This window comes from Giraffa tippelskirchi, chromosome 8 (genome assembly GCF_054371585.1).
Source record: "Giraffa tippelskirchi isolate mGirTip1 chromosome 8, T2T-mGirTip1v1.2.pri, whole genome shotgun sequence".
NCBI classification, from domain to species: Eukaryota; Metazoa; Chordata; class Mammalia; order Artiodactyla; family Giraffidae; genus Giraffa; species Giraffa tippelskirchi.
The window spans coordinates 92,722,720-92,745,910 of NC_137282.1; the positions used below are offsets into that span (position 1 = coordinate 92,722,720).

Sequence of the window (23,191 nt, forward strand, 5' to 3'; positions counted from 1 at the left end):
AAGGCCATGTATTAAAGCTTTAGAGGCAACAGAATTTAAGAAGAATAAAGAGTCTGAGGAGTTTTGGTAATTAAAAATATATAACAGTTAGCAGCAGGTATAATGTGAGTGCTAAATCCCCTTAAGACATGTTGTTGAACTGCACTAACAGAAGTCTAGTCTATTTCTCATAAATGTCCTATTTCATTCTGCCTTAGTCAGAGAGCAGCTAGAATACTCTAAGCTTTGTCCTAAACATCACACATTATAAAAGAAAATGCCAAACTAGAATCACCAGTAAAAAATTATCTAAAGGCTATAAATCTGAATACAATCCCCATCTACCCATCCCTCTCCCCACCAAGCCTGAAAAAAATGGTGGTTAGAAAACAGTGTACACTGCATGTCTTTTAAATATTTGAAGGATTGTGGTGTAAAATAAAGGGGTTGGTATTAAAATTCGTATTCAGTTTTAGCATTAAAAGAGATCTTAGAAAGTAATTGGTACACATCTAATTTGCCAAGTTAAGAAACTGAGTACTAGAAATATTATATCATAGCTAACTATGGCAAATCTGAAACTGGAATCTAGGGTTTTTTATTCTTATTCCAGTGTTCATTTCACCATACCAAAATGCTGATTCTGGGCTGATCAAGAAAACACTTAAAAATAATAAGTGCCTGCAGTGTGTCAAACATTCAGCTGTAAATTAAGGATAACAAGATAAATAAGGGAAATTTACTCCTGTACTGATGAAGCTTATCGTTTTGGATAAGAGACAGTACAGAACCAACCAGTCACTGGTAGTATAATATGAGCTATGAGATACAATACCTAAAAAGAGGACAGGAGGTTAGGTTAGATAGTTTCTAAAGGTTCTTCATGTCCTGTGAGTCTGTGAGACTGTTCTATTAATATGTGAAATACCTTGAAATCTAGAACCAGTTTAGCATAAGGTTTCTTTCTATCCTAGATAGAAGAATTGGAGAACATTTGTTCTCATAAAAATGTTTACACCATATTGAGTTAGAAATTTCACTTTTGAGGATCTAACCTAAAGGGAAAATCAGTTATTTAAGAATGCCGAGAGAATGGTTGTTTTCATTGTATTGTTACTTATAATATTGAAGAAAATGACATATCCTAAATGTTCAAAAATATGAGAATAGTGAAGTAAATGGTAAATCCACTTGATGGAACATCATGCACATAAAAATAAAAATTATAAAGCTGCTGATCCCATCATACTTGAAGTGACTTGAAGTGATTGTGGCACTAGGTATGCAGTCAGACAGTACAGAGATATTCTGAGGTCATAGGAGTCTTGAGTTTGTTTTCTGACTCTGCCCCTGGTTATCACTTTAGGCAAATTACTTTATTCCTCAAAGCCTTGATTTTCTTATTTATAAAAAATAGTTTATAGACACAGGTATATAACATTTGCATTGTTATGAATATGAGAATAATAATCCCTGTAAGGTGCTTAGTGTTGTGATAGTTGACCCTCAGTAAGTGTTGTCTATTGTTATATATATATATATGCATTGCCCTGGTGACTCAGACAGTAAAGTGTCTGCCTACAATGCGGGAGACCTGGGTTCAATCCTTGGGTTGGGAAGATTCCCTGGAGAAGGAAATGGCACCCCACTCCAGTACTTTTGCCTGGAAAATCCCATGGACAGAGAATCCCGGTAAGCTACAGTCCATGGAGTCACAAAGAGTCAGATACGACTGAGTGACTTCACTTTCTTTCTTTCTTTATTGTTACGTTATGAATCCTTTTATTAGTATTATGATAGGCAGAATATAGACCCCAAAGATGTCCATGTTCTAATTCCCAGACTTAGATCTTATGTGACAAAAGGGACTTTGCAGATGTGATTAAGTTAAGGATCTTGACTTGAGAGATTAGCCTAGGATACCTGGTTGGCCCCAATCTCATCACATGAGTTTTTGAAATCAGAGAAGCTTTCCTGAATGTGGACAGGGAGAGACAGAACCATAGAAAAATGGTCAGAGAGATTAATATTATTAGCTTTAAAAATGGAAAATGGGTGCCACAAGCTAAGGAATGTGTGTGGTCTCTAGAAGCCACAATGGGCAAGAAATAGATTCTCCTCTGTAGCATCTGAAAGAACCCAGCCCTACCAACACCATGATTTTAGCCCAAGGAGACCTATGGCTGATTTCCGACTCTATAAGATAATAAAATCGTGATGTGTTAAGCCATCAAGTTTGTGGTAATTTGTTATAGCAGCAATAGAAAACTAATACAAGTATATTATATAGCTACTAAGAGTAGCTGATATTAATACTACTACTAATTAGTACTGAACAGTTACAACATTAAATCTATTGTGCACAAAGATATTGACATCCTCAAAGATGTAAATGACATTGTCACCACTCTACGGAAGTTCACACATTAACACCACATTTAATAATATATTAAATAATAACTCTATTTGATAAATAAAACTATAGTATTTTTAGTATTCTGAGTGATTATATGATTAAATTCTTTAAAAACAAAAAATCTTAAACAACTCTAAATCAATTATTCTCAAAAACCTTGAGTTAATGGTTTGCTTAAAGCAGACTTCGAGAATTCAAGACTGAAAGATACTGCTGCAAGCAAAAAAAATTGAGAACCTTTACTCCTGACCACATATTGATAATAGATGACTCTTCTCTGCCCAGAAAAGGAAATTTGGGAGTATATTGTTGACAGTGTGATAAGATGACTTTTTGTTTGTTTTGAAGATATTTTTGAAGTCTTTTTATTTAGCTTAGTCACAGGTAACATTCACAGTCACATTAGTCACAGTCACATTTCTTCCTTCGGTAGAGTTGAAATCTGCACATGGTAATTTTTATGTTTGTTTAGCTCTGTTCTCTAAACATACAAACAATAAATCTAATTCTTCACTCAAAATTAATAATAATCAGTCTTAAAGACTTTAAAATTTTAAAGGGCATGAAAGCTCAATTAAAAAGAGGAATGATTAAACATGAGAGATAGTTATTCAAGCTCGCTTTTAATCAAACAAATGAAAATTAAAATCACAGCAAGGTATATTGTTTAACATTTATTAGAGTATCCACAATTTTAAATAATAGTTATATACCTAATGTTTGTGAAATTTTGGTGAAACTACCCTCTCCAATGGCTGTTCATGGAATGAATTAGTACAAATATTCTGGAAACAATTTGTCAGATGTTATAAGAACCATTAAAAATTTGATCTGGTAATCTATTCCTTGAAATTTGTCATCAAAAAAGTCCAAAAGAAAGAAAAAAAAGTAAGTGCTCAAAGATGTCTTTGCAGACTTAAGTGTTATGCCAAAAAAGTAAAAGCCACGTAAATTCCACCATTTCATCAGGAAAGGGTCCTGAGGTGTAAACACAAGGCATTTACACTTTAATTCAGATAAATAAGCCTCAGCCACTTAAAATTACAGTTAAAAACCTAGACAATGATACAGAAAAGGTTTACATTTACTATGATTCCAACTGTATAAAATTGTCAATTTCTATAACATAAACACATGCATCCGAATGAGGTACAGTTGGTTTATTACCAAAGAGTAAATTGAGATTACTAGAGTTGTGTATGTGTGTGTATGTATGTGTGTTTTTCTGTCATTGTTATATCATTTGTGCCTTTTAATAGTGAAAATCTAAGGTTTGAAGGAAAATACATTTCAGAATGAAGCAACTGTGGTAGATAATCAGGGAACAAACTAAAAGCTCTAACCAACACAAATTCACCTGCATTAAAGAAAACATTTATTTTCAAAACACGAGATGTCCATATAAACATATAAAAATGATTCTCCCAGTCATTTAAAATAGATCTTAATTTATTCCATGCAGACTCTAAGGGGCCAGCGAGTATATCTGGCGTCTCTCTTTTGTTAGGTTACACAGTAAACTCTGCCACTATTCCTGGAGATGTGCTCTACATTGCTGGACAGCCAAGGTACAATCATACAGGCCAGGTTGTCATCTACAGGATGGAGGGCAGACACATCAGGATTCTCCAGACACTCAATGGAGAACAGGTAAGCTTCAAACTTGTTGTTTTAAATTAATCCATTCATATGCTTCCTGTGTAAATTGAATTATCTGTTGTCCAAAACTTTTTAAAAACCAGCACCCCCATAATCAACGTCCATGTATATAGGGTCTTGTGTTAGGTGTCTTGGAGGTATGTAAACTTATCTGCATCTTTGGCATCAGGAAAATTTCAGCTGGATGGAGATAGAGGTAAGAAAAATAGATACTGATGTAGATACAGACATATAAATAAATGCAAAAGGAATCTCAAACAGTAAGAAGCATGAAAGTGCCGTGCCACAGGTAGTAAATCCAGAAGATGGAAAGAGCCATAAGCTAGGATTGGTACAGAAAGTCTTCCTAGGAGATAAAATGTGGGCTAGTCTAGAGGAAAGACAATGTAGATAGAAAGAGCCAGTTAAAAAGAAGTGGGCCCCAATTGTGTGAGGTTTTGAGTGGTAGTGTAAAGAATTCAGATTTTCTCCTGGAGTTGATGGGAAATAATTTGTAACATGTAAAATCAGAGAATTCTCTTTTGATAATATTGACTATTCAGTTCAGTTCAGTTCAGTCACTCAGTCGTGTCCGACTCTGTGCGACCCCATGAACCGCAGCACGCCAGGCCTCCCTGTCCATCACCAACTCCCTGAGTCCACCCAAACCCATGTCCATCGAGTCAGTGATGCCATCCAGCCATCTCATCCTCTGTCATCCCCTTCTCCTCCTGCCCTCAATCTTTCCCAGCATCAGGGTCTTTTCCAATGAGTCAGCTCTTCGCATCAGGTGGCCAAAGTATTGGAGTTTCAGCTTCAACATCAGTCCTTCCAATGAACACCCAGGACTGATCTCCTTTAGGATGGACTGGGTTGATCTCCTTGCAGTCCAAGACACTCTCCAGAGTCTTCTCCAACACCACAGTTCAAAAGCATCAATTCTTCGGCGCTCAGCTTTCTTTATAGTCCAACTCTCACATCCATACATGACTACTGGAAAAACCATAGCCTTGACTAGATGGACCTTTGTTGACAAAATAATGTCTCTGCTTTTTAATATGCTATCTAGGTTGGTCATAACTTTCCTTCCAAGGAGTAAGCATCTTTTAATTTCATTGCTTCAGTCACCATCTGCAGTGATTTTGGAGCCCAGAAAAATGAAGTCAGCCACTGTTTCCACTGTTTCCCCATCTATCTGCCATGAAGTGATGGGACCGGATGCCATGATCTTAGTTTTCTGAATGTTGAGCTTTAAGCCAACTTTTTCACTCTCCTCTTTCACTTTCATCAAGGGACTCTTTAGTTCTTCTTCACTTTCTGCCATAAGGGTGGTGTCATCTGCATATCTGAGGTTATTGATATTTCTCCTGGCAATCTTGACTCCAGCTTAAAGTAATTTGAGAAAAATTATATATGCAATATGCAAACATAACTATACATAAGTATTTTTTAAATTGAAAGAAACATCTATGCTATTGTTGGTTATTATTAAATTGTGATAATTTAAGTAATTTTTATTCCTTTTTTCATAGCTTTATGCATTTTCCAAGTATTCTAGAATGAGATTGTATTATTCCTCATGGGATGCAGGCATTCATGGGCTTCACTAAATATTCCAACTCTCTAGTTTACCTGCCCCCCCCACCACACACACACAAACTACTCAGAAGGGCAGGGCAGTTCCAGCCTCCCTCTCCTGCAGGAACCCTGACAGGCACCCAGAAAATGGCTCAGCTGAGGTGCCAAGAGACAGATGCTTCAAACAGGTTCATTTGCTGCCCTGGCTTTAAAGCCCTACAGGAGGCAAGATCTTTTCTAGTAGCTCCATAGACATTGCTTCCCTGGGTCTTGTTAAAGGCATGAAGGTCAAGAGTCACTGCTTTCTAGGAAGCCCAAAGTATATTATTTCCATCAAGTATATATCATTCCCCCCAGCCTAAATGCAACGTCCCAATCAGAGGTTTTGTCACCACACTCAATGTTGCTAAGTGTTGTAGTTGAAATCCTTCTCTCATCATATTACACAGTTAGAGTAAGCCAAAGGTCAGATTCTCATTTAGCAGGTGAGAGGGTGTTATTAGCCTTTTGCCCATAATCAGAAAATGCATCAACAATAAAAATAAGGCTCTTGTTGGAGGTCAAGGATGAGGTGAAAAGAACCTGAAATGATAGATCAACAATAAAAGTGGAAAAGGAAGGGATGTGGCAGACATAAATAAGGAAGAGTTGACAAGATTGTAAAATAAATCATTTGGATGACATCTTAGGTCTGTTGTATACTTGCATGCTCAGTTGCTCAGTCGTGTCCAACTCTTTGTGACCCCATGGACTATAGGCAATCACTCTCCTCTGTTCATGGGATTTCCCAGGCAAAAATACTGGAGTGCATTATTTCCTTCTCCAGGGAATCTTCCTGACCCAGTGATCAAACCCACATCTCCTGCATCTCTTGCATTGCAGGCAGATTCTTTACCACTAAGCCACCAGGGAAGCCCCATAGATCTGTTATCACTCTATTAATTGTTTGAAAGACAGAAAATGTAAAATTTGTAAAAAAAAAAAAAATACTTATGAGCATTTGAGGAGAGTATCACAAATGATATAAATCGTGAAAAATTTGAGTTTCAAGTCTGGGAGAAAGAAGGCACCATGATTAAAATGTCAGCGACTTAAGCAATTTAATTTTTTTTTTTTTTTTTTACTGATATTTGGTTTTAGACATGTTTTCTATAACAGTGAGCACAGATTCAAATGGTTGCAGGTGGCTGGGAGGTAGAGCCAATGAAGAAGCTGCTGGGCAAAAGACAACAGGAAGTGGGAGCCAAGGCCTGGGCAGCTTGTGGCTTAGCCCCTGCTCAACCCTGGGTGGCTATTACCATGTAAGAATGAAGGGCCAATATTGTCAGATCTTAAAATTTTTTAGTTATGTTTGTAATTAATTCAGTCTAAAAAGCAAAGACTTTTTAAACCCTTCATAAGCCTGTGAGAAAAGGACATTCAAAAAATCAGCGTCTAGCAACTGTCTAAATGTCTAGCAATGTGTAAAAGTGTAGAACTGGGGGTCTTGTGGAGGATGGAGTGAAATTTGCCAGTTAAGATAGTGGGGATTGTTAGGGAAGGATTAATTATCTAAGGGAATGGAATAGTTGCAGGTCTGAACTTAGGGGAGGTCACAATCTAGGGGATGGAAGGAGAGAAAGGAGTCATCAAAATGAAAGGATGATCTATGATATAGTGGTAGAATCAGGAGAGCAAAAGTAACATCATGGAGGCCAAGACAGGAAGTTTCAAAGAGAAAATTATAAGAGCATCAAATTTCAAACACAGGTCAATATTTGGGAAAGTTATTGCACTTAATGAAGCACAAGTACCCTGGATTTCTCTAAAACTCATTCCTGTCATTAAAGAGAACATGTAATCCTGCTAGACCATGGTCCCCCGGCAATCCTTTTATATTCCTCTATCTCCCGTGGCTGCTGGGACAAGACTTAGCCATTCTGTCAAGTAGACAGTCTTCTGAGATTCTAAGGTAAAATATGCTGCCCCAACATTCCAAGACTATTCAGTTCCTTGTGGTGTATTTCAGTATATATTTTCATCTTACTGTATTTAAGCATATACTGAAGCCACTGGGAAATGCCTTGTATTGTTGATTTCATTTAAAAAATTGTTGTATTTTTACTGGTCTTTTCTAATTTGTGCAGAAGAGAAGTTAGGGTAAAAATCCAAAGAAAATCCTTACTCTTATTCTCAAGCTACAGACTCTAATATTACAGCTGCTCATCCTCCTGGATGGAACTGACTAATATTCATTAACTTCATGCAAAACGAATAAAGAGCTCTCAGGTAGCATCAATTTCTATTTAATTTCTTTTGTCATCTGAGTCCCAGATACTCTTCTCAATTGGTATAAGAGAAATGCAGGTTTTTAGTTTCCTTGAGAAGTTCTGATGTTTATCAGGCTGTTTTGTTCTGTTTTGTCTTGTGTCCTAGATCGGTTCCTACTTTGGAAGTGTTTTAACGACAATTGACATTGATAAAGATTCTAATACTGACATTCTTCTAGTCGGGGCTCCCATGTTCATGGGAAGAGAGAAGGAAGAACAAGGAAAAGTGTATGTCTATGCTCTGAATCAGGTAATGGTAACTTTGGTAGAAATTCAGGAAAATCTCTTTCTTTGTTTCTTAAAATTTCAGTTAATAATGTTCTAATTTTTCACTCACTTTGGCAAAAGGAACAAAGAAGCTTTCGGGGCCAATCTACCTCACTAACCCCTCAGCCTCTAAATGAACATTTAGAATTGTAGCAAAATAACTCCAACAGTTAGATATTTTCTGCTTATAAATGTGAACTTTATTAAGAGTATATAGAATAAAGACAAATAAATTTCACGGAATTGCTAAATTCTCAGGGCAATCATTTGTGAGCTCTGGTCTAGAAGTGGGTCACATTAATAGTTCAAGCTCTGTGTGAGTGTGTATGGGCACATGTGTGTGTGTAAAGGGAGGAGTGAGGAGAGACTGCAGAAAAGTAGTGAATGTTAAGGCAGTCACACCAAACACTTAGCAGACTGCTGTGGTCTTTGGAATATTTCATTCAGCTGCAGTGAGATTTTTGTTTTTCTGATCCTAGCTTCAGACATCAATTGCTAAGAGAAATAATTCTTGACTTCTTCATTAGAAGAATTTTTTCTGTTTACAGCAAAGATGTACATTTAGCTTGTTAAATTTTAGTCTTTCCCAATTAATTATTTTAAATAATAAATTATGTATCTTTCTTCCTATCTTCTTTTTTATTCCTCCTGTCAATATTTTTTGGTCCTGTACTGTTTTTCCCTTTTTCCCAAGAAACGGTATTCCTGTTCATCATTTCTGTCCTTTATAGGGAAGAATATAGAGAGACTTGTCCTAAAAACACAATAATGGATAAAAAAAAGATAGTGACACAAATTGAGAATTTAAAAATTCAGCTCTTCAGCTTTAAAATGCTTCTGTTGAATTATATACTCACTCAATTACATTAGAAAGAGACTCCATTAAAATCCTCAGTACATCCTTACCTACACTCCTCCAATCTGTTCTTGGAAATTTCTAACTTTGCTTTCAGAATGACACACTTCTTAAGAAATTTTGCAAACTTTACCCTCAGGTACAAATGGTTTTTAATAGCACTGATTTAGTACATACTTTAAAGCTTTGCTCTGCTGTAGTTATGACAGAAATCCATAAGGATTCTGTTTATCTTTCTTCCAGACAAGGTTTGAATATCAAATGAGCCTGGAACCCATTAAGCAGACTTGCTGTTCATCTCTGAAGCACAACTCATGCACAAAGCAAAACAAAAACGAGCCATGTGGGGCTCGTTTTGGAACAGCTATTGCTGCTGTGAAAGATCTCAACCTTGACGGATTTAATGACATCGTGATTGGAGCGCCCCTGGAAGATGATCACGGAGGAGCTGTGTACATTTATCACGGAAATGGCAAGACTATAAGGGAAGAGTATGCACAAGTAAGAAGTGAAATGTACAGATTCCTTTATTTATTTATTATTTTAGTGTAACAGGTGTGCATGTCCAAAATACAGTAATGGTATATAGTCATACAGTCAGTAGAAATGTATGGGTTTTTTTAGTTTTATTAGTCATTGAAAAAGCATTGGTTTATTATATTATTCACGTATTTCTAATCCTGTGATTCTTGCCCTTAATTGATAAATGGGTTCAATACCAGGCATCACTTGTCTTGCTTCATGAACTATTTCATTTTTTCTTCTGACTCTTGGGAAACTAGATTTCTAAGTTTTCTTCATAGCAGAATTACTTGTATTGAATATTTTATTGTTTTGTCTAGTTTTTCTCTTCTGTTGTTATATGCCTTGTCTTCATGACTTGATCTTTTTTTTTTAACTGAAGGATAATTGCTTTACAATTGACTTGATCTTTTGAAATGGTAAAAAAGCAAACAAAAGAGCACTTTTTAATGATGCTATTTACCAACTACAGTGTGTCTGATCCTAAACAGAGGGTACCACTTTCTGAGTAAAAGAATAGTAATTATATGATTTAGCCAATAAAGGAGAAGAAATTGTTTTTATATTCAGTACCCATGTTTTTATAATAAAATCACATTAAGTTTATATTTATGAATTAAATTGGTGTATTTTCATAAAAATGAATTTGGACTTCTGAAGGTTTATAATTTTCTACCAAGTAATCCCTCTTGGAAAAAATCTGAATAATTAAGCTTAACCTGCAGGGGATTTCTATTGTTCTTGATTTAAATTTATTGTCAGCTAATGACTCTATAAATTAGAGCCTAATATATAAATTAGAACTTTTTCCTACATGAGAAAAATGTCCATTTACAGAAGTGTTTTATGTATTACAAAAGTAAAAGAATTTAAAGGGATTCTTCTAATGTAATTGTCTGTTTTTAAGTAACCATAGTTAATTGGGCATTACTTATGAATAAAATAGAATTCACTACTTTTCTAACATATGAAAAGAAAAACAGAACATTAATTATTTCTTTTTATTTTGTAAATGTTCTTTGGCTCCATAGTCAACAGAATTCTCAAAATCTATTCATGTCTTGTGAAGCTGTCCTTAATTTTTCATTGTCATAATGGCATTAATAGTGAAAAACAAAATAAAGGGCATATTTCAGTAACATATTTTCACTAACAACACTACTATCTGTTTAATAAGTGATTTGCCTCTGTTAAAAATCTTCATGGTAGTTCGTAACTGGAAACAGGCAATATTAACTATTGGAGTGTGATGGAATCAGGTACTGGAAGAAGGGGTTTCTTTCTTGTGTTCTTCACATTATTCATTCCGGTTCAATCCTTCAAACTTAATGGAGTGGCATTCGCGATATAAAAATAAGGATTTTAAAATCATTAGTAAGTAGACTAGATTCTCTTAAGCAATTATTTTGTAAAATGATGATAAATCAAGATGCAGCTTTAAGCACAAAAACAATAAAGAATATTAGAGGAGTTTGTTTAATTATTGGCAGAATGCTTTCCCAACAATAGGTGAGAAATGTGTTTTCATTTCTATGGTAACTAGAGGTGCTGCTTGTGTATGGAATGATCCAGAATCAAACTGAATCAAGTCAATCTCCAGAAGCAGTGGGATCAATAACTCCTGATTTCTCTGCTGAAAAATATAAGGAAACAATTTCCAATGAACAACAACCCCTTTAGGCTTGAAAAATGTTTTCATTTGCTTTGCCTTATTTGGCTTCTTAAATTTTATTGACATTTAAGTGGAAGATAGGATAAGGAGACTCCAAGTTTAGGGAGAGTTTGTCAGGCAGGACTCCCTGCCATCAGGTTCTGTTAAAATGCTATCAGCTTGAACCTGAGCTAAGTTAGGAAGTGCAGATGCCAATCGTATTATGTATGGTAATGTGCATGAGAACTCCCTATTCATTTGTGCTTCCCAACACTGTGGATACTGTGGATACATGTGAATGATATAGAATCTATTATGCTCGTGACTTTCAGTACCATTTTTGACAGGTAGTAAAGATCACATATTGAAGAATGTATTTGATGGAATATAGTATTTATACCCAGCCTCAAAGTTCAGTGAACCCCAAATTGACCCTAGGATAATTTTCCACTCCCCCTCTTGCTTGTATGATGTGTTTCCAGTACCTTTAAATATCTCTGTGTAATGGAATTGAACAGAAACTAGAAAGCAGAGCCAATTACTCATAACGTTTTCCTTGAGGATTAGACAAGATGATGTTATATAATATTTTTCCCTCTCTCTGGCGTCAATAACCCTGAAATGATTTTGTCTGCACTATAAAAAGAATATCCTTTGGGAACATCTGAGTAATTCCTCTTGTCCCCACATGAGGGGCCTTTTGGGCAGGTTTCCAAAAGATCTCTCATTTTAATTTTTTGTCAACCAATCGAAGTTCTCAGATTTATTTGAAACGGTTTTTCAAGAGACTCTTCTGACATTAAAAACTCTCTGTTGGTATTTTCACAGCGTATTCCATCAGGGGGAGATGGCGAGACACTGAAATTTTTTGGCCAGTCTATTCACGGAGAAATGGATTTAAATGGTGACGGTCTGACTGATGTCACTATTGGGGGCCTTGGTGGTGCCGCCCTCTTCTGGTATGTATTTTAATAACATCCAATTAATCTGGTCCACAACAACCACAAATTAACATGACACATTACTGAGTCCTTGCCTGAGTGCGTGTGTGCTAAGTCGCACCAGTCGTGTCTTGGCAACTTCAGACTCTGTGACTCTATGGACTGTAGCTCGCCAGGCTCCTCTGTCCATGGGATTCTCCAGGCAAGAATACTGGAGAGGGTTGCCATGCCCTCCTCCAAGGGATATTCCTGACCCAGGGATTGAACCCCAGTCTCTTATGTCTCCTACATTGGCAGGCATGTATTTTAATAACATCCAGTTAATCTGATAATATTTTACAGATAGGTCAGGAAGATCCCCTGGAGAAGTAAATAGCAACTCCAGTAATCTTGCCTGGAAAATCCCATGGACAGAGGAGCCTGGCAGCCTACAGCCCATGGAGTCACAAGAGTGGGATACAACTTAGTGACTAAACAACCAGAGCTCAGTGTATGATCAGAGTTTGTAAGCAAAATGTCCATTTCTTTTTTTGCTCCAATATTCAGAAAAAAATTATGCAGTTTGGGAATCTGAGAAACTGATAAATCTTAAATATAAAGCACCTATATTAAAGGAACAAGTAGAATCAAATCTTAATGTGGGTCATCTATTATGTGATTGTCATTGTGCTCAGAGGAGGGGATAGGGGAAAAGAGGGCCTCATATAGGATGTATATAAACAAGAAAGTTTCCCTAAATTTAAGTTACTTACAAGCTTTTAGGGATAACTGACTCTTCATTCATTTATGTAGTGCATAGAACTAGACTTTCGTGCATCATTGACTGACTATATTGTTGGTCAAGTGTAAAAGCATATACAATAGTATCTTCTCTCAGTCTTTAAAATGCCTGCATCCCCAAATTAATTTCAGTTAATTGTAAAATTCTCATCAATGGTCAGATATATTCATTGATGCCATTTAATTAGTTAGCTTATTAATAAAATAATAGTTATTAATTAATGGCATTAATAACTAGCTTTAACTAGTTAAAAGACAATTTCAAAGTGTTCTATTTGAAAAAAATGTGATTGTTTCAAATAAAAATGTAAATAAAATCAATAAAATATCAATAACCTTATGAGAAATTTGTGTGACAATTTTGAAAAATGTCACAAACTTTGTTAAAACATATAAAAGGATTTAATAAATTAAAAAATGTTTTCACCTATGCCTTGATGGAAAGTCCATATGTTGATTCTTTCAAATTAATCATTAGTTTAGTGCAATTCAGATGGTCTTTTTTCAAATTTTATGTAGAAGGATAGTAAAGAAAATTATGAAAGAGGTGAAGATAGAGACTTGAAAAATATGACTTTGTCATAATTTAAGATAATCCCTAAGAACTAATGGTCAAATAAACTACACAGAGTTTATGCTTTTTAAAAGCTTTTAACTGTGTAGCAGAAGGAAATGAGAATGCCTAAGAAAGGAGAATGCTAGGCAGCATGATCTGTGACTTTTGGGGAAGCCCACTGAAAACCAAGGCTCCAGACCAGAAGTCACCGTTTTGGGGAACAAGAAATACATCTAGTTTTTGTTTGAACTGCTAATTCTGGGTTACTGCATTAGGATAATCTTTACCCACAAATATTTATTGTATTCACCTCCTTGTATTAAAAAATATACACATGTTTTAAGGGCAATTTTTATTCTCCAAGTTGTGTCAAGGGCTACTTTCAAAGCCTTGAAAACTTGTTTCTGGCCTCTCCTGCCCCCAGTCAAGGCTTTATCATTGATGGGCCAGAATGACAGAGTTAGGTTCCTGACATCACACAGCAAAATGGACCAAGCCAGCATAATAAAACATGAAGACCAAGATTTGCAGTGCTGAAGGGGGAACTCAGAGTGGATACAGCTGGCAGGCGATAAATAGAGGCCCACACAGCAGTCAGGGACGTCCAGCCCAATCCTGTGGGCTAGACTGAGCCATAGACGCTGTAAAGATATGTGTGGAACAGAGAGGAGGTGTGGTGTGGGAAGAGGTCAAGGCAACCTTCAGCCTGAAGGATCCAAACTACACATTTTCATTCACTCACTCATTGCTGGTGAAAGGGTAAACTGGTTAAAACCCATTAGCAAGCCTTTGTCACTAAAGTGTTAAAGAGCCTTAAAATGTTCTTTTTAAAAAATTTTACCCTCTTATTGCAAAATTCAAACTTAAATTGAAGAAAGTATGGAAAACCACTAGACCATTCAGGTATGACCAAAATCAAATTCCTTATAATTATACAGTGGAAGTGACAGGGATTAGATCTGATAGGCAGAGTGTCTGAAGAACTATGGACAGAGGTTCCTGACATTGCACAGGAGGCAGTGATGAAGACCATCCCCAAGAAAAGAAATGCAAAAAGGCAAAATGGTTGTCTGAGGAGGGCTTATAAGTAGCTGAGAAAAGAAGACAAGCTAAAGGTAAAGGAGAAAAGGAAAGATATACCCATTTGAATCCAGAGTTCCAAAGAATAGCAAGGAGAGATAAGAAAGCCTTCCTCAGTGATCAATGCAAAGATATAGAAGAAAACAATAGAATGGGAAAGACTAGAGATCTCTTCAAGAAAATTAGAGAGACCAAGGGAACATTTCATGCAAAGATGGGCACAATAAAGGACAGAAATGGTATGGACCTAACAGAAGCAGAAGATATTAAGAAGAAGTGGCAAGAATACAACAGAAGAACTGTACAAAAAAGCTTTTCATGATCACTCACCTAGAGTCAGACATCCTGGAATACGAAGTCAAGTGGGCCTTGGGATGCATCACCACAAACAAAGCTAGTGGAGGTGATGGAATTCCAGCTGAGCTATTTCAAATCCTAAAAGATGATGCTGTGAAAGTGCTGCACTCAATATTCCAGCAAATTTGGAAAACTCAGCAGTGGCAAGAGGACTGGAAAAGGTCAGTTTTCATTCCAATCTCAAAGAAAGGCAATGCCAAAGAATCTTCAAACTACTGCACAATTGCACTCATCTCATACACAACTAAGTAATGCTCAAAATTCTCTAAGCCAGGCCTCAACGGTATGTGAACGTTGAACTTCCAGGTGTTCAAGCTGGATTTAGAAAAGGCTGAGGAACCAAAGATCAAATTGCCAACATCCGTTTGATCATTGAAAAAGCAAAAGAGTTCCAGAAAAACATCTACTGCTTTACTGACTACGCCAAAGCCTTTGACTGTGTGGATCACAACCAACACAACAAACAGTTGTGTTTCCACAACTGTGTGGAAAATTCTTAAAGAGATGGGAATAGCAGACCACCTGACCTGCCTCCTGAGAAATATATATATGGGTCAGGAAGCAACAGTTAGAACTGGACATGGAACAATAGACTGGTTCCAAATCAGGAAAGGAATATGTCAAGGCTCTATATTGTAACCCTGCTTATTTAACTTATATGCAGAGTACATCAGGCGAAATGCTGGGCTGGATGAAGCACAAGCTGGAATCAAGATTGTAGGGAGAAATATCAATAACTACAGGTATGCAGATGACACCACCCTTACGGCAGAAAGTGAAGAAGAGCTAAAGAGCCTCTTGATGAAAGTGAAAGAGGAGAGTGAAAAAGTTGGCTTAAAACTCAACATTCAGAAAACTAAGATCATGGCATCTGGTCTCATCACTTCATGGCAAAATATATGGAGAAATAATGGAAATAGTGAGAGACTTTATTTGGGGGGGTTCAAAAATCACTGCAGATGGTGACTGCAGCCATGAGATTAAAAGACGCTTGCTCCTTGGAAGAAAAGCTATGACCAACCTAGACAGCATATTAAAAAAGCAGAGACATTACTTTGCCAACAAAGGTTCATCTAGTCAAAGCTATGGTTTTTCCAATAGTCATGTATGGATATGAGAGTTGGACTATAAGGAAAGCTGAGCACCAAAGAATTGATGCTTTTGAACTGTGGTGTTGGAGAAGACTCTTGAGAGTGTCTTGGACTGCAAGGAGATCAACCCAGTCCATCCTAAAGGAGATCAGTCCTGGGTGTTCATTGGAAGGACTGATGCCGAAGCTGAAACTCTGATACTTTGGCCACCTGATGCGAAGAGCTGACTCATTGGAAAAGACCCTGATTCTGGGAAAGATTGAAGGCGGGAGGAGAAGGGGAAGACAGAGGATGAAGTGGTTGGATGGCATCACCGACTCGATGGACATGAGTTTGAGCAAGCTCCAGGAGTTGGTGATGAACAGGGAAGCCTGGTGTGCTGCAGTCCATGGGGTCGCAAAGAGTCAGTCATGAGTGAGCAACTGAATTGAATTGAAAATTTTTTAAAGGTAAAATCTATGATTAGAGATGTATGATATTTGGAATAATCATAGTGCTGTAGGTTTTAGATTTTTTTAAGGAGTTAAGATACATATCCAGTAAGAAAAGTTTGAATAAATAGATTATGGTTCATGCATTTGTTGGAATAGTATGCTGCTGCTGCTGCTAAGTCGCTTCAGTCGTGTCCAACTCTGTGCAACCGCATAGATGGCAGCCCACCAGGCTCCTCCGTCCCTGGAACTCTCCTAATGTTCTCAAAAAAACATAAATATTGGAAAGTTGCTTATAATATTTTTAAGTAGGTATGCTTATATATGTATCTGGGCCAGTGTTTGTATATCCATATGTGTGTGGATACACTTTCTCTCTCTCTCTCTCTCTCTCTATGTATATATATATATTTATTTGGTGATTAGTGCTGGGTGATAGAATTACAACTGATTTGTATTTTTGTTTTTTTTATTATGTTTTCATATTTTCTATGGGTAAATTGTTTTAGGAGAAAAAATGAAATTTTTTTAAATGCAAAAACATAGGCAGAGTCCTATGCATTCACAAGATCGTTGTTGTTGTTTAGTCACTAAGTCATATCTGACTCTTTTGCAACCTATGGACTGTAACTCACCAGGCTCCTCTGTCCAAGGGGATTCTCCTGGCAAGAATACTGGAGTGGGTTGCCATTCCGTTCTCCAGGGCATCTTACCAACCAGGGATTGAACCCACATCTCCTGCATTGGCAGGCAGATTCTAAGAGCCAGTCTGATTGCAAAGGAGAAGCCAGATAAAGGTATATAACAGTTCTACTGGCTTCATTCTAAGGCATTGACCTCAGGCTCCATATACTCTCTGTCTAATTTGGGATTACTGTGCTCTCACTTTGGATTAGTGGAAATCACCGGACATTGGAATTAGAAAGACTGGGTTTTAAATCCTAGTTTAAATCCCTGGACAGCTTCTGACAAAATAATCTCTCAAAGTCTTGGTTACATATAAAACAGAGAAAATAATATGTCTTCTATACAAGTTAATTTAAAATGTAAATGAATAATAAATAGCATGTGTATAATAATAAATAGCGCTGTGCTTCTTGTGGTATTCTGCTTCTCTTTCCCAGAAACAGGAGCAGGGCTGACCCTACAAGAAGAACAGACAAGTATTAGAGTGCAACAAAGTTGTCCAGGGGTCCTCTGGACTCTTCCCAGGCTGGGAACAAACTCGAAGGTGCTGAAAATATGGTTTTGGTTCTGAGGTTGCACCTGGCCACTTGATTTCATCTCTTTTCTATCATAGGCAATCACAGTTCCTTGACCTATCAATTGTAGGGAATGAAAATTAATTTTCCTTGTACCTTTCTGATTTCCTGGCTGAGACTTCTGTAATAAAAGACAGATTCACAGAAAAAAACTAAAACAAACAAAAATCAGAAAATACCCAGAAGTTTATTAGAACACCTATACCTCAAGTATACATGGGAGATAATGAATAACTCTCTGAGGTAGCTTAGAATTCACACTTAAAAATTATCTTAATAGGGAAAGGAAAGGGAGATGTAGGCCTCTTAGGGAAAATGAATGATTTTTAGGAACGATGAACAGGCCCTTAAAAGATCAGATGGGAGGTAAAACAGTTTGTAACAAAGTTTGTCTGGGTGTGGGGCCCACTCCAGCCTCCTCTCCTGTGACAAGTCAATCTTCTCTGGTTGCTGAAACTCCTGGGAAAGGATTTATGACAACTGAGTTCTCTTTAAAGGATGCTTCTCTAGGCAGTTCATTGGAGTTCTGAGAAAGCCTCTCAGCATTTGCTGTATTTTAAGTGTCTGCAGTTCAAATGATCAGTATACCAAAGTGGCATGCTTTGCGATGGCGTGTCCTGAACTCCTATAGTCATATTTTAGGGTGACATATTCTGCCACCCTTCAGAACCCAGTGCCTAACATGGTTCCAGAATAACGAGGGTGTCTTCAGAACGTCAGATACAATCTCTTCTGTATCAAAGCTTCACGAGAGAAAGGCGTCCTGAGAACCCATGCAGTATACAAAGAAGAACCATCTTGGATCACTCACTTTGCACTCCCAAAAGGATGGCACGCATTAAATGTAAAAATAAGTAGTGATCCCCCATGACTTATGTGTTTGCAGGTCTCGAGATGTGGCTGTCGTTAAAGTGACCATGAGTTTTGAACCCAATAAAGTGAATATTCAAAAGAAAAACTGCCATGTGGAGGGAAAGGAAACAGTGTGTATAAATGCCACGGTGTGTTTCACTGTGAAATTGAGGTCCAGAGAAAACGTGGTTTATGAAGCTGGTAAGTGTCATACATGCAGAAGTACTTTGGAGCAGGAGGACAGTGTATTCTATTTGCTCCCACAGGATAAATCCAGTAAGATAGTGTATTTCCCTCAATGATAGGAATCTTACATCACATTTGCCTCTGTGAACATACTGAACCTGGAAAAAAAATTCTAGTGTAGAAGGAATGGGTTATGGAACCTGAAAATTCTGGAGCAGAAACTACATACTTATATTTGGTTGCCTTCCATCATTGGATTCCGTATTTCTCCTCTGGCTCTCCTATGTACTCTGAACAATCAAGTGCTAGGGAGAGAGAGAGAAAGAGACACCAATTCTAAGGCAGAGTTGAATACTGGGCTCTCTCCAGTAAGACTGGTATTACAAAGGACCCGAATGCCCCCACCTTCCTGAGATCTCTTTGCTCCAATCAGAAGGTGACCCTTGTTTTTTAGGGGCAAACAGATCCCATGCGTGTTCTCAGGCACATTACATCAGCCTGGGTATCCCACTTTTTGCCTATACTGTACGATTCCTAAAGCAGTTCTTAATGATATTGAAACATGTTGGAGCCGAAACTGTGAAGACCATTGGCTGCCCAATAGTAGTTTAGTCTGCAAACCAAATATAAGTAGAATGAGAAAAAAGATTAATCCTTAAAATCTATTTTTCTTAGTTTGCACTACATGTGCCTATTTATGATCTGCACTAGACTTCTGACTGGAAAATAAATGAACTATAGGAATGTAAAATAATGACTTATATTATTATATGTAACATTATTTGTCTTATCTTTATATAGTAATTAAGCAAAGAAATAAGAAAGATTATTGCCTTCATATAAGGTATAAGGCCTAACAAGTTTTCCTTATCATGGTATGCTTATTTTATTAAACTTTTATTTATTTAGCTTATTTTATTATATCCTTTGAATAGTCGAAAATGACATCTTTTATAATATGTTAAAAATATCATTAATATATATTTTGCCTCTGTTGAAATACAACATAGTCAATATTCTAAACAAGGGTCTAACATTTCTAAATTGAAAAAAAAAAAAACTAAGTGAAAACCCAGTAAACATAGGCATGGTCAAGAAATTAGGTGGTATATAGGTAGGTGTGTGTAAACATACATATACATTTTAAAATAAGTGTAATTAAACATTGAAAGCCTTGCAAAGTTGAAGAGTTCTTTAGAGTTCCTCAAGATTATCTTCATGACTGCAGATACCATTGTACTACAGTAGTGTGAATGTACTGAGTAAATTGTGTTGACTGGTTGCTCTAGAGATTTTTCTGTAATATTAATGAGCTGGATCATATGATAATAACCCCAAGTAAACATGTCTGCCAATTATTCCCTTTTTATTTTTATAGATATGCAGTACCGTGTCACACTAGATTCTCTAAGGCAGATATCACGGAGTTTTTTCTCTGGAACTCAGGAGAGGAAGATTCAAAGAAACATCACAGTGCGAGAGTCAGAATGCACTAAGCATTCCTTCTACATGTTGGCAAGTAAATCATATATAATAGCTGACTTATTCCAGATCAAAATAAAATAGAGATGCCCTATTTCAAGTCAGTCAATCTTACTTCAAAGTACAAATCATGAATTAAACTTTGTTCACTTTTCTTAGAAAATCGCAGGTCTGATTTTCTAATTTCCAAATATATTTCATAAAGCTATCTTTCGTATTCCTTCTGGATGTTTTCAGACATCCATATATTATGGAACAGTAAAAGGCACGGTACACCAGTTGATAGAGATCTTGTATTTCATTCATTTATTCATTTCATTCATTCATTCTTTCAACCTGAAAGCATCACTGAACTTTTGTAGGCCTTGTCCGTCAGTTGTGCTAAGTGGTTAAATGCCCTGAGAGGGAACTGTTGGGCCTTATGCTTTCTGGGGTCTGTTCTTGTCCACTGAGCTGTGTGCTTCACTCCTTGACTTTAGACTGAAGGGAAAATATCTGGCATTTCCTATCATGTGTAAGCTTTGTGCTACCTGTTTCTATTTTAGTGGATGAAGGAGCCTTGGAAAGCAAATGATTAAGCTCTAGAGATGGCTGCTAAGCCAGTTTGAATCATTTGAAATGTATTTTATTGGATCACTGTATGTGGAGCAAGAGTCTCTTAAAATGTATGTGACGCTAAAGAAAGAGAAAAGCACTAACACATGTACTGAGAAAACACTGATTTTAGTAACCGAGATTGAAACTTAGAGACTTGAACATGATCTTGGAATTTTAAATGAAATAAGCCTATTTACCCCCACTTCTGACTTATTTAATTATTCTTGATGTACTTATGTTTCATATTTTGAAAATATTGTAGTCAGAGGCAGGAAAGGGACAGAAGATACGCAAGCTGGTGTGCCGTGTTTATTTTTCCTCAGTGATTTTCAGGTCAATATTCCTCAAGACGTATATATCAAGATAAGCTTTTTTGGTCAACATTGAATTCAATCTATGGTGAGAAATGTAAAAATGGAGTTAATTTCCTATTTGCTTCATCAGAATTGAAACTTTAGGAGTTAGGACTTGGATAAAATTTGAAAAGGTGTGAAACCAAATTTGGCAGTGCCTCCAACCTACTCACTGTTGTAGATGTTTCTCTAAAAATTTAGTATCTAGCTATATCTAGGAACTGGTATTGAAAGGAGTGAACTAGCTTCAAAATTTCCAAAATACTTCTGGATTTTGATGGATACTTTAACATTTGTTATGGAGTCAGCCAGGAGGGAATTTGTAGCCCAGCTTCCCTACATTCTGAATAATTTTGACAAAGTGATTTAGTCTCTTAGAGGCTTAGTTTTATTTATCTGTAAAATAAATTTTGTAATTATTATGTGTCTTGGAAGATTGTTGAAATAATTCTCAATAATGTGTATAAAGCTCATAATTCTGGCCATGCCACAAATGATGGCTGTCACTGATGATGATAAAAACAATATCGATCACATCCATATTATTTTCCTATCATTTCACATTATAAAATTCTTACAACTCAAGGTATATATCATATTAAAGAAATGCAACTCAGTTTAAAGAAGGGTTGCTCTCTTGAAATTGAGAGATGTTCCTAGAAGTATTACATAGTGTTTTTTAGCACAAAGTCTCAAGAGAAATGATATTGTTATGCAAGCTGTACATCCTGACACAGCCAAGTACAACCTATCCATCATTCCAGCAGGCCCGTCTGAGAAGCTGGACGTGAGTCATCTGATCACAGTCGGAAGCCTCTGTGTTCCAGAAGTGTCCCTTGTCAAGGCAGAAGGGCAATCTCTCTTTAGTGAGGCAAAAGCCTGATCAGGTCATATGTCAGATCAGGAGCACAAGAAGGTCCAAAAAGCCTGACCCATGGGGCAGAAGAGGAAAGCCATCACAGGGCCCAAGAAATATGATGCCAATGACATATTCTGTGTTTTGACCTCTAGGACAAGCATGACTTTCGGGACTCTGTGAGAATAACTTTGGATTTTAATCTTACCGATCCAGAAAATGGGCCTGTTCTTGATGATTCTCTACCAAATTCAGTACATGAATATGTAAGTCAGATTTTTAAAATTTAGAATGCCTATCTGTGAATGTATTGGGAAAAAAACCTGAAGCATATAAACAGATGCACACACATGAGCCTAAAGCAATTATATTATTTTTTTTAAAAAAGGAATTAGCTTTTTCTAGACTTTTCTCGATTCTTCTGACTTCCTTCTGCTGGAGTTTAAGGGAATTTACAAATGACACCTGTTTTCATTTTTTTCTGAATTTAGGAGCAATTGAAAGAAATACATGGGTTAGCCAACTGGAACTTCCCTTTATTACTAATGAACATTGGGTTCCAGGGCATAGTTTGAGTATAATGGGGGTCCTCCTACAGAGCCAGGCTTAGGCCACAGGTAACTAAATAGGTCATTAGCAGTGCTCAGTAATCTCAGGCCCTCTGGGGGACCCACTTTGTACAACTTGCAGAATGGAAATGTGATGTATGCTTCCCCGTGGGCTCACCACTGCCCCAACAGCAGAAGACACAGGAAGGGACTAAACTGTGCTCACCTAGTTTACACTTCCAAGTTCAGACTGCTGTCTGATCGCTGCAAAAGAGTGAGATTATGAGTGTGGCACTGATGGACTTCGTTAGTCATTCAGTCGTGTCTGATTCTTTTTGACCCCATGGACTGCAGCCCACCAGGCTCCTCTGCCCATGGGGTTTTCCAGACAAGAATACTGGAGTGGGTTGCCATTCCCTTCTCCAACTAATGGAGTTGGGATGGGAAATTCGTTTTCCCTCGCACCTATCTTCTGCTTTCCCTTCCTTCCTTACAAGTATATTTACTGAGTGTCTTTCATGTTCCAGGCATCAGAACTTGCAGTTCTAACCTAGGAAACAAGAATTAGGTGGTCATTACAGGACATGCCCTGGAGGAGAATTT

At 37.0% G+C, this 23,191-nt stretch overlaps 1 protein-coding gene across 4 annotated transcripts in view; it reads left to right on the top strand.

The window, feature by feature from the left end:
- The window catches only part of ITGA1 (integrin subunit alpha 1), a 154,706-nt gene that overhangs the window by 109,010 nt on the left and 22,505 nt on the right, over positions 1 to 23,191 (top strand). For all 4 annotated transcript variants that reach the window (XM_081517739.1, XM_081517741.1, XM_081517740.1 and 1 more), the window contains 7 exons: positions 3,903 to 4,045; positions 8,027 to 8,170; positions 9,287 to 9,544; positions 12,045 to 12,175; positions 18,601 to 18,767; positions 20,131 to 20,267; positions 22,196 to 22,306. In XM_081517739.1, the coding sequence (XP_081373865.1) occupies positions 3,903 to 4,045; positions 8,027 to 8,170; positions 9,287 to 9,544; positions 12,045 to 12,175; positions 18,601 to 18,767; positions 20,131 to 20,267; positions 22,196 to 22,306 (1,091 nt within the window). The remainder of the gene's footprint in view (positions 1 to 3,902; positions 4,046 to 8,026; positions 8,171 to 9,286; positions 9,545 to 12,044; positions 12,176 to 18,600; positions 18,768 to 20,130; positions 20,268 to 22,195; positions 22,307 to 23,191) is intronic.